General features: G+C 42.0%; 1 protein-coding gene across 1 annotated transcript in view; it reads right to left on the bottom strand.

Annotated features, from left to right (window-relative positions):
- Arid2 (AT rich interactive domain 2 (ARID, RFX-like)) overlaps positions 1–24,583 on the bottom strand; it is a gene marked incomplete at its 5' end in the record, with an annotated part of 178,626 nt that overhangs the window by 34,059 nt on the left and 119,984 nt on the right. The window contains 9 exon segments of the mRNA XM_013505655.1: positions 1,921–4,775; positions 4,954–5,150; positions 6,015–6,149; positions 8,469–8,550; positions 15,782–15,949; positions 17,233–17,442; positions 17,703–17,799; positions 18,125–18,375; positions 18,468–18,534. Of these exon segments, the coding sequence (XP_013361109.1) occupies positions 1,921–4,775; positions 4,954–5,150; positions 6,015–6,149; positions 8,469–8,550; positions 15,782–15,949; positions 17,233–17,442; positions 17,703–17,799; positions 18,125–18,375; positions 18,468–18,534 (4,062 nt within the window).

The raw sequence follows: 24,583 nt of genomic DNA, 5'->3' as shown, positions 1-24,583 counted from the left end.
CATTTATGCATGCGTGAACCGCAGCCCAGAATGTAGATATTTTAAATAACTACATAACTGGGGAGACTGCACAGCAGTTTGAGTCAGGATTTTCACATCAGAAATAAACCACACTCATTTAGCGGCCTAAACGTGACTAATGTGCTAAGTAGTTTTAGCACTAAAACGATCATTCAGTAGTTCTAACCTCTATTACACAACACTTCAAATAATCACAACGTGAGACAAAAAGGGCTTCTTAAAGTTTTACAGAAAATCTTCCCGTCTAGTGGAGAAAAGAAAGGTTCACTGAGTTGCGAGCATCAATTCCGGTTTCAAATGTACCCAAGCGTCAGCCCTGGTAAGCCCGTCCTCCACTGGCACCCTCAGGTGAGCTCTTTAACCTCTGCACCTCTCACCTCTAAGACGGTGCGAACAATTCACTCCTAACAGGACTACTGTGAGGGTTAAGTGAGAAATGCCCAGGACGAGGTCCCTAGACATGGGGGCCCAACCTTATGAGGGTGAACGAAACAATTCCATAGAATCAGACTTTCTATTTTGGCTTGGTCTATTATAACTAGAGATTTGGGGAAAAAAGGAGAGGCATATCATCAGCAGGAACTGAAAAATTATTAAATATAAGATACAAGAAACAGCTTACTGAAAGTCTACTATATATGCAACATTGCACTGTTTAAGTGAAAAACACCTTGTGAATGCTATAGGAAAATGACTTAGCATTTTCTACCAATCATTCGTTATTGCTATGTACCTACTACATAACGTACAATGCAGTCATCAGATCCAGGCAGCACAAACATGCGTATTAAAATGCCATTACGCCCAGGGTAGTACAGTGCAACTCTGTCCACACACACAAGGGAAGAAGCACATGTGGTCTGTCTGCAGCAAGGGACTTTGCTCTTTTTTGTTGCTGTGTATTCTGTCTTGCTATCACTCATACGTAAGTATGACGCTAACGCCAGTGACCGTCATAGTTCTGCTGTCATCACTACAAGCATAACGAAAGCCAGCCAGGGAAACGCTAGCAGCACTGGCAGGTCACAGAGGGTTCTGGCTGTGTACTGACGAGAAAGACAGAGGAAAAGAGAAGGGTTCAGAAAAGGGTGATGGTGACTGTCGGGGGAATCCACGGCTTCTGGAGAAAGACTGTGTAAAACTGGACTCTCAGTTCAATAGAGCAGAAGATACTCACGTCTACTACTAGGGCATGTGTAGTGGGACAGTAGGAGTTACAAAAGAACAGCAGAAACACGAAGGTACAGCAAGGGAATGAGAAACACAAATATGAAAATACGTGAAACAAACTGTAATTAAGAATATTCATTAAAAATGAAGGAAACCAGGCCAGGTATACAGCTCAGTGGCACAGTACCTGCCTGGCAAGCATGAGGTCCTGAGTTTGAGGCCTGATACCAAAAAAAAAAAGGAACCAATACATAAATGCTTAAGAATTAGTTAAAACTTCTTACTGGATTCATCCTTTTCACCAAAAGGCTATTTAAACAGCCATAAATGCACACTGAAAATCAAATACAGATCCCCTTTAGGAAGTCTCCCTTACCACCCACAGACTCCAGAAGGGACTGACACAATTTTTATATTTTTCAAATATGTCAGATAAGCAACTGTAACATGTATTACACACTATATATAATAACTGTGTATATGTATATATATATGTATACACACACACAATTACTAACTTGGGTCTACAATGAAACGGAAAAATTCTCTCTATATGCCAGTGACTGAACTGCTTAACATTATAAAACTAAAGAAAAAACAGGACAGCTTGAGTATAAGCGAGCTGCAGCAGTAACTCCTCACGGCGAGACGCGGGAGAACAGCGCTTCCCCCTGGAATCACAGCGTCCAGTCGGACCGCTCCGCGGAGAGGAGCGCGCAGCGGGCTTACCTGCGGGACCACGCTCGGCACGTAGGCGGGCGCGTGCTGCTGCTTGCGCTGAACGGCACTCTCTATTGCTACTTTAGCTACCGTGCTCGGGTCGGCTCCCGCCGGCACCGCGACCATCGTTGCACTGCAGCCGGCATTGTTGGGGTCACTGATTGTAACAATTCGGACTCCTACTTTATTTGGAATTCCTGTGACTGCTTCCCTATCAGTATCCTCTGCTGGCCTCTTTACAGTTTTGCATTCTGCTGTGCCATTTGCAGACCGAACATCAGAGGATAGGGCAGGAGAATGGGAAACTCTTGATCCTGAGTGGGAAACTGCTATGATTTGATGCCCCTGTATAACAGAGGTTGTAGAATGCGGTGAGACAACTACACTTGGGCGTTGCTGAGGCACATCTGAATTCAAACTTGAAGCTAGAGGTCCGTTAGGCAAATCAGTACCACTAAACTGCTGCACTGTCGTGTTTGAAGCCTCCTGCACACTGCACACGGACGGCGAGCCCCCCAAAGCTAGCACAGGTCCGTTAGAGACCCTCTCTAGTTGGTCACCTTTGGCAGTGCCTTGCTGAGTGGCACCCAAAGTCCCTTGTGGCTCCACCGGGGATATCTCACCATTTCCTACATGATTGGAAGTTTTGTGATTTGGAATGTTTTTGCTTAAATGAGAACCATCTCCTTTATCAAAATCACAGATTCCATTCACTAAGGGTTTTTTCAAATCACTTTTGACGTCCTGCATGTCCATTTGTTCTGAGTTCTGTTTTCCAGAAGATCCATTCTCACCTAATTCTAGCGATGGCCCATTACTGATTAGTGAGCACTGATTAGCCTCACTTTTCCCTGAGTTTGTCGGAGGTAGACTTGAGTCACTGTACTTTCTCCCATTCAAGAGACTGCCCATCTGCAATTCACTTTCCTTGGTATCCCCATTGCTGGTGTTCGTAGGTCCACGTCGACAGGAAGGGTTCTCCATCACTTCGATTTTACGTTCGTGAACATGTAAACCTGTTGCTTCCTTTGCTTCCTCCTCCTTTTGGCAAATTATTTTATCACCTTTGAACGGGGGAGTAGCAGTGCATGATGATTGTCCAGCTGGAGAAGTCTGAGAGGCTGGAAGGGTTTGCACCTGCAGTCCCACTCCTGCCTGCGTCCCGCTCATAGCGATCCCTGCTGGAGCGATGAGCTGAGCTGCGCTTCCCTGACTCACAGTTGCAGTTGCAAAACTTGTATTTGGCACAACTGTTATGGTTACCTGGTTCCCAGACGTCCCCTGGAAAATGGTTGCTGGGCTGTTTGAGATCAGTGGGCCTGGTAATATTTGTAAGTTCGAGATGGGCACAGTTTGCACTCCCCCCGTGGGTGGCATTGCACTTTGGACCAACTGAACATTTTGCTGCCCAACCAAGAGCTGCTGAGGTGGAGTCTGCGCTTGCACACCAAAACCAGCTGTTTGGTTATTGGCCACCTGATAGACCACCTGAGGGCTAGGAGCCCTTGCATTGTTAGGGGGAGGAATCTGTGGAGCGGGGAGAATAAGCTTACCACCTGGGGTTGAAGGACCACGCTTTGGAAGCAGCAACTGTTTTATGAGGCTTGACTCACCAGAAGCAGGCGGACCAACTCCTGCACCTGCTGGCGGAGGCTGAGCCTGCATCTGTACTTGCTGGGACTGCTGAACCTGTACCTGTACCTGGTGTGGCGGGGGTGCTGGTGAATGCTGCTGCTGCTGCTGCCTTTTCACAGACAGCATCTGACTGACAGTAGGAGGTGGTCCCTGGGGCTGAGGGGTGGAAGAAGACGGCATGGCGGTAGGGACTTGGTTACTGGTAGCTGGGGCAGGCGATGGTGAAGACGACGGAGTTATGTTTGGTTGTCCAGTTAGCTGAACTGTCTGGCCAGCTGGAAGAGCTGCTGGGTTAGCAAGAACAATCTGGTGAATGGCTGGTGCGTAGGGCTGACCTTGTTGAGCCGGCTGGCTTACAATCACGACACTCTGTTGGGCTGGCTGCTGCGGCTGTTGGATAGGCTGCTGTACCACTGCTGATGAGACTTGCTGAGCAGGGAGAGGCTTCGGGGCAATGTTCTGAAACCCTACTCGGGAGGGCTGTGGGCTCGGGACACCAGCAATGGTAACCATCTGTCCTGCAGCTACCTGAAAATTCTGCACTGAAGTTGCTGAGACAATATTGGACGCAGAGGTCGTTACATACTGTGGGGGAGCTATGATCACAGTGTCTTGTGGCTGGCTACCCGCTGACGTCTGCTGAGATGAAGCTTGCACAGGCTGGGGCGAGGTGGGGATTAGTTGTTGACCCTGTGAAACTGTAGAAGTACAAGCTGGTATGTTCTGTACTCTGCCAAATACATGACTCTGTGGGACAGCCTGCTGAATGACCGTGACAGGAGTGCCTGAAGGAATCTGTCCCGGTACCACCGTGTGTAATGGAGACGGCTGTGGAATTACAGATGGATGGTGAAGCAGTGTCTGAGAATTCACAACTGTGACGGGCTGTGGGCCTGTACTATGGTTCTGAACCACAGAACTCTGAGCAGGTCCTCCTCCAACAGCAATACTAACGGGAACAGCTGTCTGGGCTATAGAATTCTGTATTACTGTAGTTTTTACAACTTCACAAGGAACTGGAGCTTTATTTTGAATGACGGTCACTGGAGCATTTTGCTGCTGGTGGGTATGAACTGAAGGATTTGGAGGAATTCTTGAAACAGTCTGTGCCACAGTATGGATACCTTGTACTGGAAAAGACATTTGTGTTGCAGTCAAATTTGAAGATTGGTTGGTAACAGGAGTCCTCTGAAAATGATTTCCTACAGTCTGTGATCCAAGAGGAATTCCTGAAAATAAAAGTTTCACATTAAATGATTGAAAAATTTAAATAGGCATTATTTTACTTAATACAAGAAAAGAATTTTAAGAAATGGACATCCTACAACTATGAATCTGATAAAAGAGGCCAATTGATCTGCTTTATTATTACACTAGTAATAACTGAAACAGAAAAGAAATTACTACCTGCCGGCGAAGGAGCCGGAGACACATCAGGTACAGAATCGACACGCACAGCAGGAGCAGAGACCGGCTGCTGCTGATAGTACATCTGAATGGGGAGTGGTATGGCCCTCCGCTTCACCCCGACCACGTGAATGTGCGCCTGCCCGCTGCTGCTGGCATCCTCCACTCTCTTCACTGTATGATTTGGAAAGACTGTTCTGTGGAGGAATTCCGACTGAAATTAGTTATGATGACCAGGACACTAGCAAGACACACTGACACCCAACAACGTCTGCACGAACAGTGGCCATATAGTCACTGCCACTGAGGTATACAGCAGTACTTATCGAGCTGTATTTGGGAAAGGGAAGGAGCAAAGAAAGAAATACAGAGGAGTAGTACGTCCCCTCCAACTTGAACCACTATGGTACGTGCGTGACTGTCCCTTCAGGCAGCTTGTGCCACTGGTGATAGAAGTGGACACTCAGGCATATATCACAGGTGGTCCAACCTGCCCAGCAGTTGAGATATACAAATTATGGCACCATCATGAACACGTTCATCCTCCAATTTAATACGTCATTATTTACCATGTTGCTGAGGGTTTTTTTTTTTTTTTTTTTTTTGCTCATTCCCTCCCTCCCTCCTTTCCTTTCTTCCTTTTTAAAATTTTTGCTTTATTTTTCCCTGTACTTGGGACTGAATTCAGAGTATCTGAACCAAGCTACATCCTTGGGCCTTTATATTTATTTATTTAAATTTTAGACAAGTTTCCCGTAAGCTGCCCAGGCTGGCCTCGAGCTTGTTACCCTGCTTCAAGCTCCCGGAGTGCTGGGATTACAGGTACGCACTCCCACATCGGACTTACAGTCTCACTGAGTTTTAAGGGATGCCTCCTCATAATACAACTAACTTAAAAATACCTATTTTATGAACCTAGATGATCAAAAAGCCTTAATATCTGAAGACAGTATTAATTATAGACTATTATTTAAGATTTTAAATATCTAGAGTCTTTGAGATGGAAAAACTGATAGGAAAAAAGAGATAAATGAATTTTATTAAAGAATTATGTGTCCTACCGAAGGCATTTATAAAATCCAGTAGACGTGAGGATCCCACCGCGAGCTAATTTACTACAAGTTGAGAGGTACTCAGAATACATCTCTGCTCGAGAGACAGAGCAATCTGGATTTACTTCAAAATGAGCATTTAGCCTAAAGGAGGAGAAGAGAGAAGGCTTTACACAGCAGACTACAGCACATACTTAAATATGCCTAACTTTGAAAGCAATGTGTTAAAGCAGTAATTACATTACTTAATCAAATTTCACTACCTCATTATGCTGCTAACAAAAATACAAGCTGAGTTTTGGGCAGAGTCAATCAAAAGAGATTTAGTACTTAATTATACCTATTGTAGTGCTAAAAATATCAACAATTAATATGAAAACTATGTTCAAAACCCAGGAAGAGCCAGGCTGGTCTGCTGGGAGTAAATGTTCTGTAGGAAATGGTTTTATTTAGTGAATGTCTACTATGTTTCCCACAGTAATTATAATGTAACCGGTTCCCAATTATGAGTTACATACATCAAAGTTGAGGAAAACAGTGGGAAAATGAACTAAGGTTAAACTTTTCTTGGCTCTTGGATCAAATTCCTTCAGAAAAAACTATAGCAAAGCTTTCCGACTACTCCCTGTAACAGCAGTATTTCCTACGCTGCACTTTCCCATTTCCTCATGTGGGAAAGCTTGTTTCTGTTTGGTAATTCATTACAAACTCATTCAGACTTCAGTCTGTCTTTTTCTTAAAGTGGCTTCTAGGAAAACAGGACATAAAATGAATTACATTCACCAACTTCCCACAATGAATGTAATCACTATGTAGTACAAACATGTACTAGGAAAAATTAAAATTAAAAAAAAAAAATCAAAGTAACTTGTATGTCTAGGTTGAGATCAGGAGTTATCCTCCCAAGTCTGTCTCCAGAACTCACTATGCGTAACAGGTCAACTTAGCTACTTCTTACAAACTTAACCAAGTCATAATTATGATAAAATAATTCTCTTCCCCTTCTCAAGACAAGCCAGAAACGTCCAAGCTGAAGTGTGAAGAACAAATCGCTGTACATATTTTATCGTGGTGGTGTTACATGTTCTTCGTAACTTTCAAAGGCTCTCTGCACAGAGATTTCAGGAAGACCAAATGTTCTGGTTGCAATGTAAAAGGCAAACCTTTCTGCATATTATTAGAAGAGATTCATCAAGTATAGGGGTTAATGGTAAAAGGTGAGAAGGTGAGAAAAAAGTAAACAACTAAAGATGTTGAAAACCACAAAACTGATCTAAGCAAAGGAGAGAGTCTGGAGAAAACTGTCATAGGCACGAAGATATGAAAGCACCGAGAACAAGGAACAGAGTGACGGGGCACAGGACGGGAGACAAATGATAGAGAACAGGAGAGAAGAGTCAAAGGCAGATACAGTTAGAAGCGATACCACATCAGAAAGCCATCTTATACTACAAGCTGTTAATCTAAGCAGAGTTTAAATTATTCAATAAGTAATATGGAGGCAACTATGCATGAAACACGAACACTGTCCAACTCCACATTTTTCAGAGAGTGGCTGAGATGTGACGACTTAATCTTGTCAGGAAAACATTATGGTCAAGTTGCGATTTCAAGGTATATACACTGACTATTCTCCTGGTTTCTTTTTTTTTTTTCCCTTGGTATTTTTTTGAGACAAGGTCTTGCTATACAGTTCAGGCACGTCTTGAGCTCACTTTGTAGCTCAGGCTGGCCTCGAACTCAACGATCCTCCTGCCTCAGCCTCCTGAGTGCTGGGGTTACAGGTGTGCACCACCACGCCTGGCTGATTATTCTCCTGTGTGATTAATATTCTCTTGGTACTTACAAAAAGGAAAAATTAACTATCAGTGTTAAGTTTTGCTTTAGATGAAGAAGGGACATTGAACAACCAAACCTAGTTTTATATTTTAGTCTAATTCAGTTATAAGAAAATATTAATTTTAGAAGTACTCTGCAATCTAACATTCTATAACACAACAGACAAGATTTTAAAATATGCAATATTTTAAAAAGGTGTAATTTAATAAAGGTCTAGTCAGGCCATTTTAATTAGGAAAATTGTGAATATTTTCCTTTCAAATGATTACAAAATGTAGGTGAAACAGTTTTATACTGCCTTTTCTTCAAATAAATTTTATATATATACATACATATATACACACACATATGTACGTATATATGTGTGTGTGTGTGTGTGTGTGTGTGTGTATATATATATATATATATATATATATATATATATATGTGCCGGAAATTGAACTCAGGACCTTGCGCTTGCTAGGCAGGCACTGTGCGGCTGAGCTATATCCCCAGCCCCACATAACGAAAAGGAAATACATAACAAAACATTCTGGGTGACTGTTGAATATTTTTCCTGTGCTCTGTTTTTCTTGTGCTGTATTTTTTCCCAGGAGAAAGCCTTAGTAGAAATAAATCACTTACCACTGACAAGCAAACTTCTCACTATCTATTTCCACTATTCCTGGAGGTGGAGCAACGTGCTGAGCTACAACTGTTCTGGAAGCTGAAGAAGAAAATACATTAGCTGCATCATTTAAAAAACTCAGTCATGACATACCGTGATTTAGTTCACCGACACTGAACCAGTAACATTCATATAGAATACCATTTACAAAAGTATGTGAACAGATGAAAGTATACAAATCTGGGAAAGAAATGTTTAATTATGTAAGATGTAATAGAACACACAGTAAACAAGGCACCATCCTAGATGTTTCACATTTATTCAGCTTCACAGTCACTTAATTACAATTCCATTGATGACTCGCCTAATACAATAAAACTTTTTCCCACAGGCCAGACACTAAATACTTTATATATATTATTTTCCCAAATTATCTATGAGGCACATACACACGAGAAAATTAAATCTTAAAGTAATTTAAACAGGCCAGGGTCACACAGCTCAACACATAATAAACAACACTCAGCTTAAGAAGCAAAAGCCTTAGAAACTATAACTTCACTTCTGGATTTAAAAGATTAATATTAACTCTGTAAATATCTGGGATAGGATGACTGAGCTGAACTAACTTAAAAGTCCCACATTTCAGGAAAGATTTTCAGAGACTGCATTTCCTCCAGGGAGGAAAAAATAAAAGAGCTCTGAAATATACTTTTTATCTTAAAAGATGCGACAGTTGTATGAAAATGTACTGGTTACCAATCAAAAGATATACTTTAAAATAACTTTAAGGCCAATACATAAATGAAGTTGAACAAAGTAACCTATTTTCTAACAAGTTGTATATATCTGTAAAAAAATATATACCATTTCTACTATGCTACACAAAAGAATTAAAACATAAAAATACAACAGAAGATAATATAAAACTTATGCTATGACACTGAAATATAAATAAGTCACATATTTATAATTAAAAATTAAATTATACCACTTTGAGCAGCATTATTTTGAAATTTCTAAATATATAGTACATACCCATTTTCCATCAGTGTTAGTTAAACTTCCTCAGGACACTCAAATAGGTCAAAGGTATCTGAGGAATAAAACTAGAGGAGTGCGCAGACATAGCTGGACCTGAACGATCTGATGAGGCTTCCAGACTTTCTCTTAGGTAATGCTAAGAGTAGCCCTGAAACAGGGTTCCAGAGGCCATAGTCTGATATGCTTCCTCACAGAAGACAGCAATTAGAACAGAAACCCTCTTATGGGCAATCCCCGCTTACTATTTTTTCCATCAACTTGACAACACTCTTACAGAACATACCTCTCTAGGGCCTGCCTATGTACAAACCTCCTTCCTTCATCACTTGCTGTGAGTATACTCCATTCATACTGAAACGGCCTGAATCAATCAACAATCTTATACAACATTCAAAATGTAGTTGAAACTATGAGAAACTTTATTGACAATGCATCAAAAACAATGAAGCCACCATTAAGAATTTAAACTGGAAATGTGCAACTGCTACGTGCAGCAACAAACCGAGAAGCTGCAGACATTCCAAGTGATCCAAATGCATTTAAACTCTGGAAGGAATCAGCTTTCAGACAATTTATGTTACGTTTCTGAAACTCTTGCCTGAAACCATTACGTCTTCTTTGATAACTGCTGTTTTCCATGTTGGACCAGAAAGGTTTAATTCACTTTTTTTTTCCAGGAATCAAACTTGGGACCGACCTTGTGCTTGCCAGGCAGGTGCTGGGCTGCTGAGCTATGTCCCTGCCCCTTCTTCTTTTAGACAGGGTCTTACTCTATCTAAGACTGGCCTCGAGCTCATAGTGATCCTTCTGCCTCGGCCTCCCGAGTGCTGGGATTACAGGCGTGTGCAACCATGCCTGCCTCTAATTCTCCCCTTTTTAGAGCACTGCAGGATCATGGCTAATTGCACGACTGGAGCCCCGGCTGGCTCCAGAGTTCTATCACACCCTAGCTCTGTAATCCAGGTAAGTTATGTAAATTATCTACCTGTAAAATGGGGAGAAGTATCAATACCCTGACCTCCTAGACGGATACAAAGAGTAGAGGTGTCTGTATGTAATCAGCTAAAACAATGCTTGGCACAAAGCAAACGCTATCGTTGCTACTGTTATTATTAAACCCCTGGCACAGCTGAAGAGTCCGACACTGCTCATAAAGCCTCCCAACAAAGGTATATGTAGGGCCGCCTGTCAGTCCCAGCACTTTATACAGTACGGGTTAAAGGTAAAAAAGTTAGGCATTTCATTGATGTCCTACACCCCTTTGGTGTTCTGAATTCGGAAGTATTGCAGAGAGAGCGAACTCTGCCTAATATCTTTGCCTTCTACCCCTTATCTACTGTCAAAGCACTACTTCTGAGGCAGAATCTTGTGCTAAAAAAAAAAAAGCACCAAATTATTTCTTAAAAAAATTGAAGGTAGTGGTATTTCATTTATTTAGATGAAGGGGCCTGGGATACAGGTCAGCGGCACAGTGCCTGTCTGGCAAGCACAAGGTCCTGAGTTCAATTCCTGGTACCAAAAAAAAAAAGTCATTTAGATGATAAACTCATGACAAGTGTAACTTAGAACTCTAAACTAAGGAAAGTTATAGGAACATATACTAATATACTGTGCAAAGTTGAAAGGTAAGATTTTTCCTAAGTAAAAGGAAGTCTGATTAAGCTAGAGATCTTTGAAAATAAAAGCCATTGGCTTGGAAGCCCAGCTGAGAGGGAGAGCAAGTGCTTAGCACGTGTAAGGCCCTGGGTTAACCCCCAGCACCAAAAACAAACCCTGTAAAACTAGCTTTATCACAAATTCTGCAGCATTTTTCATATGTTGAATGAAGTAAATATGCAGTGTCAAGATTTTCATAAAAAATGTGTTCTAAGCCCATGATAAAATGGGTTCATAAATGTCCAAAACACTGTACTGGTCTTTAGGTGAGTAATGCTTCAACGTCCCTTACCCACTAGCCCCCAAAGTACGTTCTCCGGACCTGAAGTGCCAGCATCTCACGGGAACGTGCTAGAAACTGAGATCCTCAGGCCCCACTTGCCTGGAGTCCCAGTGTAACTGGCCAGGAGTCAGTGTGTGAAGTGCGCCCAGCAGGAGACTCTGATGCACTCTTGAGCACATGGCTAAAGCTTCTTGAAGACGGTCAGTCTCAGAGCATGTACTGTCACCGAACAGGCTCCAAGGAGGGCCCCAGACAGAGACGGGGGCCTCGAGTCATCCCAGCCACGAGGCAGGGCGGAGGTTCTCCTCACCACAGAAGACTCTGAGGGGAGCCAGTCAGAGGTCTGAAGGGACTCTGTCAGGTAGAATGCTTGAAGTGTGCGCTCACAGTGTGAAGGGGAAAGAGAGCAAATGAGAAAAATTACCGTGTGGAGCTAGAATATTTGTTTGTATTTGGTTGTCTGAATCTGTAGAATCTGTGAATCTATGGAAAGTTCATTCAGGCTTGGTTTACAGGAAAAGGGTGATGACCCACTTATTAATTAATTAATTAATTAATTACTGGGGGACAAGGTTGGAGACATGGTCTCACTACAGATTCCAAATGGGCCTTGAACTCACTCTGAGGCCAAGTATGTCCTTGAAGTCCTGCCTCAGCCTTCTGAGTGCTAGGACTGAAGGTGTGTACCACCGCACCCAGCTGGACAGCCTGTTTCCCGGGGGGAAAGGCAGGGCACAGTCCTGTGTGTGTGTGTGTTTAGATGGGTAATCTATAATGTTTTGCCTAAAAATTGCTCTTTTAAACTTTTGCATCTGTTTCTCCTAAGGTCAGATTTCAGGCCATTACCTTATGTTTTTGTTGGTCTTTTTTGGGACAGGGTCTCACTATGCAGTTCAGGCTGGCCTTGAACTCACAATGATCCTCCTACCTCAGCCTCCAGAGTGCTGGGATTACAGGCTGCAGGCATGCGCTACCATGTCCCAGCTTACCTTATCTACTGAGCTAATTTATAGACTGATGGAAAATTTAAGAAATTTTGGGTGTGACTTGCCTGGAAGAAAAGAAGCATGAACAAAGAAATTCAGCTGTAGATAAGAACAGCCTGGAGTACTGTGTTCTAAGTTGCAGTCTTCTTAAAAGTACAATTTACAGGTTATGATTTTCCTCATCTCAGTTCTACCTTCTCTATTCCTGCCATCCTACCTCAGTACAACTAAGTAAAAGTGTACTTTGATATTATTTATATTTATATCTTTTAAAATATCTTTTCAGAAATTAAAAATGTATTTAAAGACTGGGCAACAAATACTCTCACAAAACAGGTATCTGATAATTCTTTGATTTTAACAAAAAGAATGGTGAACTTCACTTATCAGATGATCTATAAAAATAAGTTTAATACTTTTTGGATAATTATGAGGATATTCAAAGAGTTATAAATTCTATACTCCACTTATGTATGTGAACACGGGTTTTCAACTTTTTTTTTTTTTTTTTTTTTTTGAGAAAGGGTCTCCTTATGCAGTTCAGGCTGGCTTGCTTTGTAGTCCACGCTGGCCTCTAACTCACAGTGATCCTCCTGCCTCAGCCTCCCGAGCGCTGGGATTACTGGTGCGCACCACCACACCTGGCTCAATTCATATTTTTTAAAGAGAAAATAAGAACAGAATTGATGGTGATAAAGAGTTTCATCCGAGTATAAGTAACATTCATCTGCAGACACACTGGGATTAAGAGTTTCTAGAGAATTGGGGGAGAAAAGTCACTTTACCTCATTAAGATACATACTTTTAATAATTTAATCTTCATTTACTAGTGACTTATAATTTATAAAAACCTTTGTTTGGAGACAGGGTTATGCTGTGCAGTTCAGGCTGGCCTTGAACTCACTCCAGATCCCAGAACAGCTGTAAGGTCACCGCCATCCCCGCTGCACCTCTACCGTGCTGGGGTTACAGGGGCGTGCCAACATGTGTAGCAAAAAGCTACTGTTTTATGTAGGATTTATTACTGAAACTTTTAATGATAAAATAAATTTTAAAGTTTATAAAATAACAAAAATTGGTTGAATAAACTTTAAAATGTCTATTTTATAGCTCGAAAGTATCGATGGAGTGATGAATAAAAGGCTTTAAGCATAAGATATATCACATTAAGATAAAAATCTGTAGGGCTATTAGGGTAAATACAAGGTGAAAGAGAAATACTGTAAAATTTCTGATGTTCAGAAGTGTGCACTTCTATCTACCTATGTACGTACGTACCTGCCCACCGGGGGAGAGAGGAGCGCTGGGTCTGACCCAGGCCCGGGCAGGGGAAGCACATGCTCTACGGCCGCACCCCACCCGGCGCCCATGTGTGCTTTTTATGAATGATGGTGTCAAGATACCAATGATTACAAAGAGCACTGTAATTTTAAAAGTCACTTTCATATACAACTGAAAATACACTCTTTGTGACTACTTAAATTATGAATTTTAAATGTGAACCTAAAAACAGGCAAATAAGGTAAATCAGAAAATTTCATAGTGATGAACCAAAAAGCAAAACGCCTGAAGGTGACCATTTTACAAGAGCAGTATGAAGTCATGGTGTGAAATGCCACACTACGAAGGGTGACAATTTAAAGACGCCACTCAGAGTGAACGTAAGTAGTAAAGTGATCTGCAGCTCAGAATGCTAAAACACATCCCCACGGTTTACATAGCCGGTGATGTGAAGTGTTTCATTTCTCTGTCAAGGCCGAGAAGCCATCAATCATCCGACCGAAGCCTCCAGCCACACGCCGTCTGACGCCACGGGCCGTGGGCGGGCGCCGAGCAGGCGAAGCGCAGGTCACTGTTGCGCCTTTTACCATCTGCTCAGGTCTGGCAGCGGGCTCCTGGTAGCTAATGTGTGTGATACGGTGTTACCGGATACTCCAGAGGGACACAGTGAAGACCATTACATACGTGATACACACTGCACTTTGTGTAAGTGCAGCATATGACTTTAATGCTGTGAGGTGAAACAGCGGTTTAGGGCCATGATTCAATGAACATGGGAAGCTGGGCGTGGTGGCGCACGCCTGTAATCCCAGCACTCGGGAGGCTGAGGCAGGAGGATCGCTGTGAGTTCGAGGCTAGCCTGTCCACCTAAGTGAGTTCAAGGCCAGCCTGAACTGCCCAGCAAGACCCTGTCTCAAAAAGACAAAAAACAAAACAAAACAAAACAAAAACAGTGAACATGGGAGTCATTAGCACTGGTGCTGAGGAAACCAAGGTATTCAGGAAGACTCAACCAGATACAGTAAACAGGTGTGGTAAAGACTGAGGACAAGACTACAGAGAAGGAAGGTTACGAGGGAGGATGAGAACTGAACGTACTTATAGCTGAAAAGAAGAAACAAGAAGCAGTTTAGGATGGAAGAACAAAGATGGAAAAGACAGATTCAGAAGAAGGTAGCGTCTCTTTCTGGACCAGGGAAAGTTGAAGCAGAGTAAGTTCAGATATTAGTGAGTTTGTGGGTGGAAGGAGAAGAAGGAGAAATTCATGCTGCACGGACTTCACATTCATGACTGCAAAGGGAGAGGCGAGGTCAGCTGAGAAAACCAGCGCCTCTCATTCAAAGCACGAGGGAGAACGCCTCGGGACCGCGGAGGAGGGAGCGCAGTGAGAGACGGCTCAGCTTTGTGAGGGCAGGGATCGGGAAGGACTCCATGGAAAGGCTGAGCAGTCACCGTGTGAGAAACCAGCCCAAGGAGCGGCGAGAAGCCTGCCTGCTAGACAGGGGCGTACAGTAGCTGGCAGATACGTGAGCTGCAAAGCATCAAGCCGGGGGCTCTACGAAGGACGCACATATGCAGGTGCACATGCTTGTGTGTGTATGTGAGTGTGCACATACATGTACCTGTCTGCCCTTAACCTCTGATTTTGTGCTACTGCAGCCTAAAGGTGGAGGACGAGGGGATTAGGAGCACTCCACTTACGGATCCAGAACATCACCGGAGAGAATCGTAAGGGGAACACAGTTCACCTATTTCTGGTATGCCAACTTCCCATGACTAAAATCACACATAATACGCCCAGCGAGGTATGTACTGCTTGCATAATTGTGAATACACTAACCTCACATTTCTCTGAATCTTTGTCAACTCGATTCTCTACTGTACTACTCTTCCTTTGTGCTCACCTTCATCTTGCCATTCCTGGAATGTAAAACGTCTAAGGAATTATAGCACACATCCACATTTTCCTTCAGTCCACTAGGGATCTGTTAGTTCTTCATACTATGTATTCCCATTTACCCTCCGTACTAAACATTACATACCTCTTAAGTACACCGAAAAAAAAAGTAGAAATACTAACCTGGGGCAGATGCTACATGGGTCTGGGTCTGGACTTGCTCTATAGCTTGTGGCCTGATTTCAGATGAAACCTGATGAGCTGAACTTGGATGTTCGACAAGTTTTACTGCAGCTAGTGCATCAGCGCCAAACATCTGAATATCCATAGAAACCAGACAGACTAGCATGTCTACAACAGATAAAATACCAGCAGTTATTATTCCGTGATATTAGGGAGCAGTGTCTTCTCTACAGAACACGTATTGTCCAGAATACTACTTCTCAAGGGTCAGCCCATGAGTCACTGGGCATCAGAACTGGCTACGGGTCATAACAACGAAGACTTAGGCTCCGTTTCTGCAGACTCATTCAGCAGCTCTGAAGTAGGGACTCAATGCCTTTGTTTTGAGACAGGGTCTCACTATGTCGCTCAAGCTGGCCTCCAACTCCTGTGTAGCCCCGGCTGGCCTCAAACTTTCAAGAGATCCTCCTGCCTCACCTTCTCAAGTGCTGGGATTATCGGTATGCACCACCACACCTGGACACAATGCCTACATTTTTACAAGTTTCCCAAGCAGTTCTGATGTGTAGCCAGAATTATTGAATGGAAAGTGACATCTTAATTTCCCAATAATAACATTTTCAAGAAAAATCTTTACTAGCTTTGTTAGTATTTACCCCCAAATAGGCATGATTTTAATCCCTCAGAATAATGTCAACATGGGGTGCTTTAGTAAGACTGTTTAAAACCGGCAAGCTTTAAGGAGGTGAGTTCACTAACTTTTGGAACTATAACTACCAATACCTAGCAGCAGCAGGAACCTTGCGTGGCTTACTTGTCGTTGTTTAAAACACACCTGCCAGCTTGAAGCACCGCTGTACGTGCGTAACTGTCCCATCAGGTCTCTGGACCACCTGACAGGACTGTCACGTGCTCCTGGACGGGGCCGCACACGTGCCACTGGTGGTTCAGAGCCGCCCAGCAGTGCCATGTACGCATGACGGCCTCACTGTGAACATGTTAACAGTAGTAACTGACCAGCTAAAGTGCAAAGACCTGCTCCCAAAGAATCAGACATGGCAGTTTTGTTGATTTAAAAACTGATATGTAACAAAAGGTAACAGGAATAGGGACATCTGATAGCCATATTATCCTGTTCTTTACATGACAGATGTTTCTTGCTCATCTGGAACGAGTAGAAAGAATAATGCACACAAGTATGCAGGAGGGGGTACTGGCTCCTGAAAATTAAACAGTAAATCCCGAAGAGCAACTGAAGTTTTATTTTTTTGAGCAGGCGCTCGTGTCACTCAGGCTGGCCTTGCACTCACTGCTGTCAGGATCACAGTGACCCTCCTGCGCCCTGGCTCTACGGGCGTGTGCCACCATGCCTGCGGAAGTTTTTATGCAGCACCATATGAGATATTTTTCTCAATAGAGAAAATAATTGAAAAGTTTTGGTCCAGTCTTACCTATACTCTTCTCTACTTTCGCGATCTTTGTGCAAGCCACGTCTCCCATCTCAGTGAGCATGTATAGCACCTCGAGTGTTGAAATCACGAGCAGCACGTCAGGTAAGGTGAGATGACAAATGATCTCTCTGTATGAATCTTGATCCACATATTCACAAATTAAAACACCATTATCTTCTGCTTTGCAAAGATTTCCCAAAATTTCCATGCCTGGAAAACATACACACCAAGTATATTTGCTTTGTTTTCTTGCAGTACTAGGGGTTGAACCTAGGGCCTCTGCAGTGAGCTACATCCCAGTCCTTTTTGATTCTGGAAGAGGGCATCACTAAGTCACCCAGGCAGGGTTTGAGCTCTCAGAGTGCTGGAATTACAGACCTGCACCGTCACACCCAGTTATATACAATTACTTTTTTTAAATGATAATCTTTGTTTGCTTTAGACAGTAAAAACTTTAAATGAACACTCACCCCTCATTTTTAAAAATCTATCCCTTGACATCAGGCATTTTGTAACAGTATGAAACATCAGATGAGTGGTTTTGAAATCAACAGGGTCCAATAAGAGCTAGAAGAAAGAACACTACTGTTGAGATCTGCTTCTTCCAGAGTTGCGTATTTCAAATTTAAAAAAATAGAAGTGAACAAAACAGGGAGTTACTTTACAAAATGTAATTACTGAGAGCAATCATCACTAAATTTGAAGAACTGTTCAAGTATGTTTTTGTTCACATGAGAGTCTGTGATACTGTCACACTGCCACTTTAGCAATGAGCACATGCAATCGTTTAACATCCTACGAACCCGGCACGTACACGACAGCAACACCCCGTTGTTTCAGAGTAACAGCGGCTAGTTATAAGAGCTACTCGAAGGTACTGTCACAGGCTTACCTCAGCTGCAATATTTCCTAATGTATCAAGGCCTAACTGCCTTAAAGAAATAAAATGACTATGTGCTGAAAGTAACAGGAAACGAAGACAGGTACGATTAGCTGCCAAGAGCTTCACATTGCCCTCCTCAAAGGAAAGATTTCGCAAAATCACTGCGATCTGAAGTACCCGCTGTCCTTCAATATCATTAATGCCCAGCTTTCGAGGTGGATGAAATAAGGATTCCCAAATCCATTCTCCTGATGTACCTTCTACAACAGAAAACACACATTTCGCTTCAGTCGGTATTTCATTCATCATTACTGCGATTTCAAATTGCAGCATTTTTTTCTCACTGACTTACCATGAGACTTGTTCCTGTCGGAAATGAGGTCACGGACTTCGTTATCATCAACAATGTCTTTCCAAAACTGTAAAGACGCATTAAAATATTAAAACAACCTTTTAAGAAGTCACACACAATATGAAACTAATATTTCTACTTCTCACTGGTCACAGGGTATCACTACACTCTTTGACACAAATGGGTCGATGTTGATTTCCCATAGGTCAGGACTCATATATGATAACTTTTTTTTTGAAGACCGAAAGTTCTTAGCTTGGGGCCATCGGCCCCTGTAAGGTCTTTGGAAGAAACTGTAAGAGCTGTGAGCTAGGGTGAAGAGAAAAGCCACCCATTCGTTCATTAGACAGACTGTTTCTTGAACTCTGAATGCCGGGCAAAAACCAAAGTCATGCTACCAGTGCCTGTGCAGTCACGCAGATGAGTCACAGATTAGTTTCTATTTCTTTTACAGCTACTGGAAATATCCAGAAATATTGTTTATGCAGATCGGCACTCAAGAAGTATGGCAGATTTTAATCTCATCTGTAAATTTCATATAATCATAGTATTTATATTTATAGACACTACTGAAACATAATGAGTCGGGAAGTTCTGGTTGCCAAATTAGTATTCCAGAGACTTAAATTGTTTATACTATTCCACAGCTATAAATGGTTTTTGATCCACAAATGAGACGAAATAAGTCACAATCAACCCAACTGTTTAATAATGTCTAAAGTTAAAAATCAAATGTTTTACACTAATATATCCTACACAAAATGAACTTTGCTTATGCCACTTGACTATAACTTAGGTACCAATAAGGAAGGAGCTATTACTGGATTTTCTATTTCTAAACATTATATTCACATTACAAAATAACTGTTTTTGGGGGATCTACACTCCTTTGCATTTAAGCCCATTAGTCTGAGAAGAGATTCAAAGGCTTCACGAGCCCATCGAAGGGGTCCACTGCACACACACAAAGAAACGTATTATAAATAATGTTCAGTCAAAAGAACAATTAACTAGGCATGTGAAAAAAAGGGGACCTTTTATAGCCAAGAAAAAAAGGCCATACAGAAGGCAAATAACAAAGATATCAGACATGGAGCTTCAAATGACCCTGGATAACAAGTTCAAAAAAATAAATAATGGAAAATGTTGGCAAAGAAATGGAAACTAAGAAAACATTAAATAGAAACTATGGAACTAAAAAATATAACTCAACAGCTTGGAGATTAAAGAGGCAGCATAAGCTCCAGGAAAAATCATCACCAGGTAGACAGGAAGGGCAGAAGGTCCTGAGAAGGATGACAAAATGACGGCAAACTTCGTAACAGGAAGCGTGAAAGCCAGAAAACACGGCAAAGAAAATATCTACCGAACAATTATTGTTACAGAATCTCACTGTTCTTCAAGAATAAAGGTGACATAAAGACATTTACTGACAAGCGAAAAACCAAGGAAACTCATTACCTACAAATCTGAATTCAAAATACAGGAAAAGGGACAACACGATTGTACCAAAAAGGGAAAACGTTCTGAAGAGACTTTTTCAGGCCACAGTGGAGTCGCTGGTACTACTGCACTCCTCCTACCACACCCCGCATGCACGAGCAAGAAACCTCAGCGGAGACCGGACAGCAGGCAGCAGCCGCTGAGGCAGCGGAAGACACGCGAGGCCAGCCTGCTGACTGCCCTGCGTTTCTGTTTGCACAGTGCCTTAGCTTAACCTGCAAGAGAAACTTCAGAGAACGCGCAGCCGAGGAAGACTGATCAAAGGTCACCACAACTACCACGCACAGGACTTGAGAGCAGTTTTCTGGCCACTGCACAGCACAGCGCAGGAGGAAAGGCCCTGCACACGAAGAGCTCACGCATCTCAAGGAGGATTCACTGAGTCCACTGCTGGGTACTACGCCGCACATGCAGTCACACTCCACAATGCCAGGCAAAAACCGGAGAGCAGATACTAAGGAACTAAAACCGAACAGTTCCCACAACAGAAAAAACACATACACCCAACTTATTCCACAGAAATAGCACACTGTAACATCTTAGATTCCGGGGTCAGGGGGTCCAGAGCGGCGATGGCGAACCCTGGACCGCTCGCAAGGGTAACGGCCGGCTGCAGCACGGCGAGCACAGGTTCACCACCACCGTGCCGGAGCAGGCGAACCACAAGTGCGTCTGGTCAGGCAGTCCTCCCAAGGCCCACGGTGAAGGCGTGGCCCAGGGTGTGGGACCGGGAGGAGCGACTGCTGGAGGCGGGGCCGCGTGGGAGGTGCTGGCGGCTGAGCCCAGGAGACTGCAGGACCTGGTCCCGTCCTCGCTTCCGCTTTTCGCCTGCTGGTCCTGGGGGAGTAGTTTTGCTCCCCTGTGCACCTCTGCTGGCGTGTGCTGCCTCGGGACGGGCCCAGAGCAGCAGGGCCGCTCTGTGCTAGAGCAGAATCTCCACACCAGGGAGCTCAAACAAACCCTCTTCTGTACAATGGATTATCTCAGGTATTTTGTTACAGTGACAGAGAGCTAACAGAACATGTCGTACATAACACAGCTAAAACCAACCCTCCTATGAGGACCCAGAAGTCAACTACCAGCCTGCGAAGTTCCACAGTCCTTTTTTTTTTTTTTTTTTTGGGTGGGACCGGGGCGAGAACAAGGGGACTAGGAATTGAACTCAGGACCTTGTGTTTGCCAGGCAGGTGCTGTGCGGTTGAGCTACAACCCTGGCTCCCCAAAGTCTTAAAAAGCCACCAGTACCCAGAAATTCAACAATATCATATGCACAATATTCAAATCTAATAAAGCTAACGGACATATGAAATTAGAAAAATGACCCACAACCAAGAAAAAAACCAGTTTTAACAAAAACAGAACTCAAAACACTGGTAACAGAATAAATGGACAATGGACAACAACTTTAAAAAAACTATTACAGGCCAGGGATATAACTCAGGGGCACAGCGCCTGCCTAGCAAGTGCAAGGTCCTGAGTTCAATTCCCAGTACCAAAAATAAATAAATAAATAAATACTATAATAAAACTATTATTAAATATGCTAAAAGGAGTATAATCCTAAAAGATTTAAGGAAAATACAAACATAATCAGGAGGGACATGGACAATGTAAAAGAGAACCAAATCGGATTTTCAGAGATGAAAAATGTAAGCTAAAACAAAAAAATTCACAAGATTTGAATAAATACAGAAGATGAAAGCATAACTAAAAAACTATCCATGATGAAGTATACAGAAAAAAGTTAATGAACACAGTGACCTGTGGGACAATACTGCAGATTAATATATGATGTAGTTCCCGAAAAATGTAAGAATGAAAAATCTTCGAGAAAATAACTGTAACGTTTTCCAAATTTCATATAAAACATTACACCATAGATTCCCGAAGCTACATGAACCCCAAGTAAGACAAACAATGAATACCACAGGGCACCTCAGACGCAAATGAAACACAAGCAAGAACGTGCACAGCGGAGGCAGCATCACTCCGCAGAGGAACCGCAAAGCCGGCCCCTCGTCAGCGCCAGCGAAGCCTTAGGCCTGAAGGGTTCAGACAACAGCCTGAAACCTCCAATGCTACACTGATGAGATTACAATTTTTAGGAAATGAAAGCTGAGAGGCTAAGCTCAACTGCATCATCGAATTCACAAAACAGAAATGGCCTTAGCATAGTGATTTAAAGGCAGAACACATCCTGAGGGGGAGGAAAGCAATATACATCACGAAACACACTACGTGTAAACACTACACGAAAAGTGTAAGGATGGAAAAAAATCATGAAAATTTAATCATAAGAAAGCTGGTGTAAAGCTGGACGCGATGGCTTGTGCCTGGCAATCCCAGCTACTTCGGGAGGCTAAGGCAGGAGGACCCCAAGTTTGAGGATACCCTGGACAACTTAGCAAGGCTCTGTCTCAAAATAAAATGTAAAAAGGGCTGGGGATGTAGCTCCATGGTGAGACCACTTGCCTAGCATGGATGAGGCCTGGGTTCAATCAGCAGCACCACCAAAATAAAAAGTAATGTGGGTAAACTCATTAGAAAAAGTGGACTTCATGGCAAAGGGTAATGCCAGAAATCAAGGAGAATAATTCCTAAACATTAAAAACAGTCCAACAGGAAAACATAACAACCCTAAATATATGTGACTAATAACAAAAGTGCCAGTACACAAAGCAAAGAGTGAAAAAGGGTATAAACATTATTCAAAATTGTAGCAATGATTTCAATACTTTCTCTAAGTAAGTCACAGAAGTTAGAAAAGCAGTGCTAACACCAAGTCTTACCTCTCCTAACCCTTCCATCTAACAACAGTGGGGCACAAATACTTTTAAAATGCACATGAAATGCTAACCTCAAAAAATGATATGCTAGCTAGATCATAAAAAAGTCTTGGTAAGTTTAAAAGGTCTGAATTGTATAGAATATATTTTCTCAACCACAATGGAATTTGATTAGACATCAATGATGACGATAATAAAACCTACTAGGAAAATCCACACAGCACCCTTTTATGTAATCCATGAATCAATGAAGAAATCACAAAGGAAATTAGAAAACTAATTTGAACTATGTGAGGAAAAAACAAAGAAACAAACAAAAAACCGAACAACCAAAATTTGTAGGATAAAGATAAAGCCATTTACGGAGGAAAATTAATAGTATATGCTGGTATTAGGCAAGTGAGAAAAGATTAATAGTAATACTCTAAAATAGAGTAATGTGTAACGGAAGAAGCATGTAAATCACAATTGAGGACAGGAGATATAATAGTTTCAGGATCCCTGCATGGCCCCCAAAGTGGTGAAAAGTACTTATTTTACTAAATTAGTAAGGGATCAAATTATAATTTCTAGTGTAACCCATGAAAGAATGGAAAAAAGCATATCTAAATATATGAGTAAAGAGAAATTATAATAAATAGTAAACGGGCAGGTCAATTTAGAAATAGGAAACAAGGAAATGAAAATACCCAGGAAGGATATATACAAATTAGCAGTATGGTAAGTTTAAATACAAATAATCAAAATTATATTAATAATAATTTTTTATTAATTCAAAGGCAAAATTTTTCTGTGGAAAATAAAGCCCAAACATGTTATTTACAAAAAACTCATGTAAAATATGTGTAAGAAAGGCTGAAAGTGAAATACAAACCACATAAATATCAATCAAATGAAAGCTAATACAATAGCACTAAAATGAAAACTCTACAAGGACAAAAAGACACCACATAAGTTTACTGACAGATAAAACAAGTACATCCTAGTGCAATAAATAGCCTCAAATTATTAAAATGCAATTTTAGAGAACTGTAAGGAGAGTCATATCCATAATCAAAATGGAGACTTTTTTTCAGACCTTTCTACACAGATGAAGAAACTAAGATAAAAATGACAGTATCAGTATGGACAGATGAACACCAGGATTAATGGCGTTCACCTGATATACACAGAACTCGCCCAACAAATTCAGAAGATATATTCTTTTTAAGTCACGTCTTATAATAAAGTCTCACCAATGCTGGTTACAGTAAAGGGTGAAACACTAAGTTAAAATTATGCAAAGTACACTCAACACAGTGAAGTTCAGTTATAAATTTAAAAAAAACTAGAATAACTTCATATATCTTTTGAAATGAAGAAAATTCCTTACTAGGTAACTCGTATATCAAAAAAGGAAACCACACGGACATGAGGAGACAGTTTAAACTGAGCTATAATGAAAATGTGGCGGACGAATGCTCGTAGTACGAAGATCAAGCTGTGCTTGGAGGGAGTACAACGGTCTCAGTGGCTGAAGACCTAACATGCTCAAGAAACGCGGATAAAAGGGCCTGTGTCTCTACCTGAGTTTTGGGTTAAAAACAACAGCCTAAATTTTCATCACTGAGCAGTTCTTAAATCTCCATGGCTTTAGTTTACCGAGTTACTAGAAAATCAAGGGAAAAATCAGTGTAATTGTTCTGTATCAGTATTTTCCTGTACATGACTGGCAGATGCAACACAGTGGCGGAGAAATAAATAATCCATCTGTAGAAACAAGTCTACTTAGTTTTGTTCCTGAGTTTTGTTACTAACTGTATAAAAGATAAGGTAATAAATCCACGA

Source organism: Chinchilla lanigera, unplaced genomic scaffold (assembly GCF_000276665.1).
Source record: "Chinchilla lanigera isolate Chin_1 unplaced genomic scaffold, ChiLan1.0 scaffold00099, whole genome shotgun sequence".
Taxonomy (NCBI): Eukaryota; Metazoa; Chordata; class Mammalia; order Rodentia; family Chinchillidae; genus Chinchilla; species Chinchilla lanigera.
This window is presented reverse-complemented; position numbering and strand designations above follow the sequence as displayed.